Raw genomic sequence first — 8,774 nt, forward strand, 5'->3', positions numbered from 1 at the left:
TATAACAAATAATAATAATAATACTGACTTGAACCAAAGACATATAATCTTTAAGAAGTTAACATTGTCTCTTGTTTTACTAAAAATTGTTATTCTTTTTTGTTTGTTTGTTTTTCAAGACAGGGTTTCTCTGTAACTCTGAATAGATGGCTCAGTCATTTAGGCTAGGCTCACAACCCAATATAAAAATTGTTATTCTTAATGTTGCAAAATATTTCTACTATATTTTCAGATGCTCTTAAATTCTAGAGCTCTGTGGGAAAACTAAAAAATTAAGCTGCATGCTTTTATGTCAACAAAGTGCTTTGTTAAAAGAAAGGACCTGAACAATTCTCTCCTTAATTTGCTTGGTCTTCACTCCATAAATAATGGGGTTGAGGGAGGGTGGGAGAACCACATAGAGGTTTGCAAGAAGGATGTGCACATGCAGTGGTATGCTGTGACCTCCAAAACGGTGAGCAAGAGAAGAAAAAAAAACTGGTGTATAAAACAATAGGATAACACAGACATGGGAGCCACACGTACTCAGAGCCTTGAGTTGGGCATCCTGAGAAGGAATTCTAAACACAGCACGAAGGATGAGGACATATGAGACAATGATAAGCAGCACATCTAAGCATATGGAAAACAGAGCCACAACCATCCCATAGTAAATACTGACTTTGATGCTGTCACAAGCCAACCTGGCAATGCCCATATGTTCACAGTAGGAGTGTTGAATGATGTTCTTCCCGCAGTAAGTGAGCCGGTAAACAAGGAAGATCAGGGGGAAGCAGATGAAGAAGCTTCTAGTCACAGATGCAATGCCCATTCTGTTGATGACAGATGAGGTTAGGATGTTGGTGTATCTTAGTGGATAGCAGATAGCCACATAACGGTCAAATGCCATGGAGAGCAATATACCAGACTCTGCCACAAAGATGAAGTGTAGAAAAAACATCTGGGACACACAGCTAGCAAAAGAAATGCCCCCAGCCTGAAACCAGAAGATTGCTAATACCTTTGGAATAGTTACTGTGGACAGGAAGATGTCTGCCAAGGCCAACATCGAAAGGAAAAAGTACATGGGTTCATGAAGACTACGCTCAGTGGAGATCAGCAATATTAGGAATATATTGCCTACAACAGCTACTATGTACATTGAACAGATGGGGATGGAGAGCCAAATGTGTGCATCTTCTAGTCCTGGGATCCCAATCATGGTGTACCAGATGTCTCTGAGGTTGGTGTGATTTAAAGAGATTGAAGATGTCATCTTTTCCTCTGCTGTTAGATACTGGAGAGTGATGGAAAAAAATCATGAACCATGGTTAATTTTTGGCTTAATTTATTGAGAAAGTAATTTAAAAATTACTTGAGAAAGAATTGTCAAAAAAGAAAAACAATAAAAATGGAAATGATTTTTTAAAATAATTTATAATTAACAGATAATAAAGCAGGAACATTTTATGACCAAAAAATGAACTGAAGTTTTATAATATTTGTATTCCTGTCATTGGTGAAATCTGTAATATTTGTAGAAAACTTACACGTACTTAACATGGATTCTAGAAACTGTTCTCAACACTTTATGAAAATGAGAGTCTCTGAAAGACTTACTTGATTGATGATTTCTAGTGATCATCACATTTCTCTTTTCTGGATATTTGAAAAGTAGTTAGGACACTACTCTCATGGTCATTGGGAAGATGAGCTTGAGACTGGTGCCTTAGACCATTTGGCTATCCTGACACCTTAAGTTGTGTCCTTTTGGATATGAAGACTACTGAGTCAATGATAGCCAACCTCCACATTTTAATATAAAACATTTCATCAAGGAGTCGCTCTTTCTTTCTTTAGCAATTTGTGTGGTATGAAAGAAAACCAAGACTATAGGTACACTCACTGTGTGCAATGCTGCATTAGCATAGCATTGTGATATGATTTCACTACTATGGATTTGTTTCTCATGGTTGCAATCTGCATGTGTTTCTGGTAAATGCTCAATAATCCTATTCTAGCAGTACACCTTGTTTTCCTCTCTTGCAAGCATCATACTTGCACCACATATCCCTCATATCCTGCTTTTAAATCTCTTTTGTGCATCTCGTATGTGATTTTATTTTACTGTTGATTTGAAAATTTTACTTAATGTTATAATATTCCTTTGCTATTAGTATTATTATCACCATCATTAATCAATGTGTCTTCAGTATTGTTGTGTTGGATTGGAGTTGAATTAAAACTATTAAAGCCACCATGACTAAAATGTGAAAGAATTAATGAGGCACAATTCATCTTATGTCGACAAGTACTGGTAATGTGAGGTTTTAAAGAACAGAAAGTTACCAAACAAGAGACTTGAAGAGCATTATCATTCAAGTATAGGAATGCAGAACTGGACAGAATCAAAGGATCTTGGGAAATTTCCTTTTTCTTGGCTTGGGCCAGAGAAATGAGTTGTTCATGATTTTGCAGGAACAATGGTGAATAGACACTTAAAGAATTAAAATTATTTCATGGTAAATTAAATCAAAGAAAGTGGTTTCCTATGTCTATTGAGACAAAACAAAATCCAGAAAGATATAGAAGATTTTCAAAAACTTCATATTAGATCTAGATCTTTTAATAAAACAAAAGCAAATATTAGCTTCAAAAAGGTTTGAAAATAATATGGCTTTGAAAAGAGATAAAATTGATTTCAAAGAGTGTTGTAGAGTACAAAATATATATTAATAAATCTTTATCTATTAGTAGTGAAAGATCTAGAATACATGATACAGAAGTTTGTCTTTTCTGAGGTAAGGCCTTGCTTTGGACCCAAGACTGCATTGAAGTGGCTTTCTAAATGCTGAGATTATGGAGATTCGCAAGAATGATTCTTTAAAATATAACTAAGGACCTTTCAACAGAAAGAGAGATTGTACAGGTTCATCTACGTGTCAGCAGATTTCCTGCTTGAATGATTGCTCCCTTCAGGATGCAGGAACAGTCCAGTGTAGTGGTAATGGCTCTAATCCCAGGAAAAGCAGAGTTCTCCTACAGTTAAAGTGCATGCCAAGTGCGCTAGCAAGTTATTCTGCAAGATGGTGGAATACACGTGAGAAAACAGGTTGGCTTAGAGCACACTTTGTTCATTTTCACATGATAGGAGTCATGTATGTTATTTTTGGTCTCATACCTTACAATCTATGATCCACAGCTAAAATTTTGTGGTCATACTGTCATGTCTTGTGTTCACCCTAGTAATTTATATTTGATGTATAAAATTTCTATGAATCTGTATTCATATGTATCTCAGGGAGAAAAAGACATTTTGATAATAGAGGATGGCTCAGACAACCCATAATTAAAAGCAGAGATGGCGTGATACTCAATGTACTTAATTTTAGCTTCATTCCTCAACTCAGTCATTAAGCCCTGACCTAAAAATGACTAATAAACTACAATTCACACCATAACACTTTTCTTCCTAATAATCAGTGCTTACCCTGATCAAGAAATTGATTCACAACAGGTTTGGGACTATGATCATCTGCAACAGAGAAGAGAAGGCATAAGTAAATAACTGTTAGCAATCCTGTGTTATCTCTGCTGTCTATTTTACATGAATATGTTTCTTAAATATGAATAAAGTTTACTTTTATACTGCTAAATACATAAATTATATGATGTATATTTCTAATTACATCAATTCTAATCTTTTATTTCTGCATTACATATTACTTTTAAACTCTCATAAAATCTCTAACCTATCTCCAAACATTGCATTACCAGTGGATTTTTTTTAATGAAGTACAATGTACCATGAGAAATTTTTGCAATCACAGCTCTTGCTTTCCTCACCCTCTACACCAAGGCTCCTTATGTGTTTTTCTTTCATTTCTGCCATAACCAAGTGAGGCAAATTCCTGTTGCACTTCATTTCTAAGGTGGATTTTAAATGAGAAAGTTGAAAGGAAAAAGGAATCTACAACATTGTCAGGTATCCATCCTCATTTGTAGGTTACCTTCCAGGGACTGAGTACTGAAGAATGGATGATTGATAGATAACATTATGCTTGTGTTTTGTATGTTTATCTCCATATTGAAAACTGCACATTATTCATATTCTGAGCTAATTCACCCTCATCAAAGTTATCCATTTAGAATGATATAAAATACTTTTCAAGGAAACTTTGGTTGGATCAAAGAGTATTGATTCAATATGTTCAACTACAAGTATTGATAGCTCATGTTATTTCAATAACTGAAGATAGACTTCTCTCCCAACCCTAGTCAACTAAAACAGCAGGCATGATATGGCAGACCCATAGCCTTTCCCATTTGAGTTAGGATACACTCTGAAATAATCAGAAGCTATCCTCTGAAGGCAGCAGCCATCAACTCTCAAGTATGGAATACGGTATGTTGTTACCTCCTCTAGGCTGCAGCTCTGGTCTCCCAGATGTTCTGTGAGATTGCATTTCTTTCCTTTGTCCAGGGGCTGGTCATACAGCTTTTACAATCCCAAGAGATTCAAGACTCAGTGGAGTTAAGGAATACAAGAAAGTATATACTATCCCATGAGTACTATAATTAAAGCAAAATAATCAAGCATATGAACAAACTAACTAAAAACTAAAGGCACATTGAATGTATACATAGTGTGAGAAGAACATTATTCTGAGACAACATGGACAGACTAAAAAAAGCTCTATCTAAGGCAACGACCCACACTATGGCTGCTTTAAATGAAAATACAAAGAAAGACCAGATAATGTTGCAGCAGCCACTTATAAGATGTATGATTTTTGTGAGAATGTGCTTATTTTATTGTGTTAGAAATTTACAGCATACTAATTTTCAGCCTATGAAAAAATTAATGACCCACCGAGGTGAAAATATTGTATTATTTATCATCATCTGTCTCCTTTGTTGTGTAAGAATCAAACTGAGGGTTTATTGCCTAAAGGCAAATGCTGTGCCTCGAAGCACACAAATATTCATCATCCAGGAATTTTAAAGATTATTCTTGTGTTAAATATGAGTCAACTATATCTATATCTATGCCTACCTAATGTATTTCCTGTTCATTATTTAGTTTAAGAATAGATATGTAGGAAAAGAACCTACAATATCCATCTGAATGCTCTTAGCACATCTTACTTTAAAATATATTCCCATCTATCACTTATTTAAACCCTTAAAATATCCAGTGTTATATTTTTATACAAAATAGGTAATGGTATTAGAAATTCACGGCACATAATTCACCGGCACAAATAGGAAGTAAGCAAACTATGCACATCTATGCACACCTATGCACATCACTTTGTTGAATAGTATTTGTGCAAGTTAATGCTGTAATCAGCCATACTTTAGAGTTATGAATAAAATAAAAATTAGTTCTTTAGTATAGCAATTAAGCCACTTATTTGACATTTAAAAGTGTTCAGTATATTATTTCCTCTATTTGAAACCTATTCATATATTGTCATATGAATTATGATTGATAAATTTCACTTATGATAGATGATGAAGAGATATCAGAGTATCATGCATGATCCAGAATCACAAATAAAGTATATCCTTCAGGGTTATTTAACCTTACGATTGTATAATGCCAATGAATATTTTTTCTGTATACCAAGATCAAATACAGATGCCTGAGATATGTTCAAATTCTTTTCTCCATGGAAAATGGGATAGGGTGAGATTATTGGAAAGCTATATTAAGTTTACTTAGATATGGAGAAATCTGAGAATCTCAATGTCTTAATTTTTTTTTTAATCTGTGAGTTGAAGACCACCTTTCGTCTGCATTTAAGATGCATACAGTAAGGATGAAGTATAAAGCACAACAATGTGTCACCCCAGGTATGACCCAGGTCCTCACAATGATTTTTCCTAAATCTGAAAATCCAAGAAAAATATTTAATAAAAACATCAGCATGATGGACTTCTGCAGTAAACAAAATACTAAAAAAAGATTTAAAAATATCATGGATAGTTTTCTTCATGGTAGGTTTGGTTTCTTAGGAAATGGTATATGACATTTATGCTAAAACAGAGTTCAATGCTTACAGGAGAGAAATGCCAAGATAAAGGTGAAGGATTCTAGAGCTTCATAGATAATATTCTACAGCTGCATAGATAATATTGTTCTTTACTAATGTCTTAATGCAATCCCACGTAATAAATGAAAATTCAAAGAGACAAGGTTAAAAGAAAGTCAATGGCATTATCATATATTATGATTGGGCAGAAATCATAACACAGAAATTCAGCATTGATTTTGTCTCATGATTCATGGAACAAAAATGTAGTCAGAAGTATTTTGTCTTCATCCTGACATTCAGTGAAATGAAAGCTTTAAGAGAAAAGCAAGAACTGAATAAAACAGTCTTTAATACATTCATAGAAAGGCAGCACAAAATTATGAACATCTTAATACACTGAGAAAATTGATTTAGCTTGAAAAAAGAGATTATTTAAGAAAACTGACAACTCACACTTCTTGCATGCATGGACAAGGATGAACTCAATCTTCAGGGAAACCTGCAAAGATTAACATTTCAACATTATTATTTAACTTCAACTCATAATTGCCATGACTAATTTTGTCATAGCCATAGGTGTTGATCCTTTCATTTGAATGTGCTCTTGTGCTCTAAGTGTACCCAGGAATCCTCAGAACACTGCACACAGCATGGCGAGTTTGTGTGTGTTGTGCCCTGTAATCCTCAGAGCACTGCACAAAGCATGGGGAGTTTACTGTGTGCTGTGCCCTGGAAAAATCATAACACTGCACACAACATTATGATTTTACTGCATGCTGTGCCCAGGAATTCTCAGAGAACTGCATAGGAAATGGTGAGTTTACTGTATGCTGTGCGCTGGGATGCTCAGTGTACTGCACACAGATTGATGAGTATGCCCTGTGCTGTAGACTTTGTTTTGTTGTTTACCTTTAACAAATGAACATAAATCATTACCCCAGATTCTAATGAAAATTTATGCTCAGTGGGAGTAAAAGCTGATCTCTGAGCAACTCTAATTTAATGAGTTCATTCTTACTTAAGTCACATTTGTTTTGTTGGTAGGAATCAAATTATTACAGTATCTACTAACTTATCTTTCTCTACTTTTAATGCATAGCTTAGAAATGTCAAATTCTTCCTCTTTGGGCCCTGGAAGCTGTCCTTGAGAAAGGACTAAATAGAGCCCCCTGAAACAGCTCTCCAGTGATACCCCAGGACTTATCAATGAGTACAGAATGTGTTCAGCAATAGCTTTATTACAACTATATGTAGAGGGGCTAAACATATGACATAGCATTTAGAGAAAAGGACTTTGGGAAACGATGAAGTTCTACTGGTACCCAGAGAAAATTATAAGAATACTGGAAAATGTCTATAAAGATATCTTTGCATCAGTCAGAGTCTGTGGAGAACTAAGTGATCAGTTTAAGACAATCATAGTAGTGTTGCTGAGATGTGTCCTTTCACCACTACTCCTAATATATTTTTGGAATTAATAATAGCATCAGCTCTGAGGGATGATGATATAGGTGGTGTTCAAATCAATAACTTGGTTTTAGCCAACTGCACTACTTGCTGAAAGTCCAAATGAGCTGAGACCATGGTAAATAGAATGGTGGAAGTCAGTGAAAACCTTTACATCAAAACAAACACTGAAAAGACCAAGATACAACACATGGGAAGGGTGCACAAGGATGTTAACATTGTAATAAAGAATCAGAAACTCGAGCAAATGATCAGCTTTGTCTATCTGGGAGGAGACCTCAGATCAAAGGAGAAAATTATTTCAGACATCAAGAGGTGGATAGGGATAGTGAAAGCTGCATTCCATGCACTAGGAAAGACACAAGAAACATAACGACAACAACAAAATTACAAGTACATGAGACACTTGTCTTGAGCTGCCTTCTTTACAGCACCAAAACCTGGACAATGAAACTCTCCTAAGACAAAAAGCTGAATTTGTTTGAAATGGCATATCTCTGGATGATTCTATATGTCACACAAAGGAATAGACTGTACAATGATGACATTAAGAAACATCTCCATCTATAGAAGGAAGCAAATGACTGGATATGGCATGTTGATTGAGATACTTTGGCCATGTTATGAGAAAGAATGGCAGCAGATCTCCAAAGATAGTACTGCTTGGAGAAGTGCATGGGATAGGATGAAGAGGAAGGCCCAAGGAACACTGGGTAGACAGCATAAGGGAAGACTGTGGAACCTTGGGTATGACAATAACACAAGCATCTAGGACTGTCCTTGCTAGGAACAACTGCAATAAATGGTCTGCCTATGTATGCTTAAGCATTACTGGGACATTGATGATGATGATGATGATGACGATGATGATGATGATGATGGTGTAGAGGGTACCCTATGGATTCTTCTCAGCTAAGATTACAGAAAGCTGACCTCAGTCTTAAAGATTGAAAAGTTACCAACTTGTACTTTTTACTTTACTCCTTAGATTTCTTATTTTTATTCTGATGTTGAGATTAAAACAACTAGATTTGAGCCAGGCAGTGGAGGTGCATGCCTTTATTCTCAGCACTTACGAGGCAGAGGCAAGAAGATCTCTTTGAGTTCAAGGCCAGCCTGATCTACAAGAGTTAGTTCCACGACAGCCAGAATGTTAAACAGAGAAATCCTGTCTTGAAAAAAACCAAAATAAAATAAAATATTAAAAACAATGAACTAAACAAGCCACCCAACTCCAAAAAATAAAATAAAATAAAAAAAATAAAACTAGAATTGGCCTGTAAGATA

General features: G+C 35.3%; 1 protein-coding gene across 1 annotated transcript; it reads right to left on the bottom strand.

Annotated features, from left to right (window-relative positions):
• Positions 1 to 292: 292 nt before the first annotated feature.
• Positions 293 to 1,255, bottom strand: LOC130880135 (olfactory receptor 52Z1P-like). The gene has a single exon (XM_057779010.1). The coding sequence runs from the start codon at positions 1,253 to 1,255 to the stop codon at positions 293 to 295; it is 963 nt and encodes a 320-aa protein (XP_057634993.1).
• Between the last annotated feature and the right edge of the window lie 7,519 nt (positions 1,256 to 8,774).

Source organism: Chionomys nivalis, chromosome 8 (assembly GCF_950005125.1).
Source record: "Chionomys nivalis chromosome 8, mChiNiv1.1, whole genome shotgun sequence".
NCBI lineage: Eukaryota > Metazoa > Chordata > Mammalia > Rodentia > Cricetidae > Chionomys > Chionomys nivalis.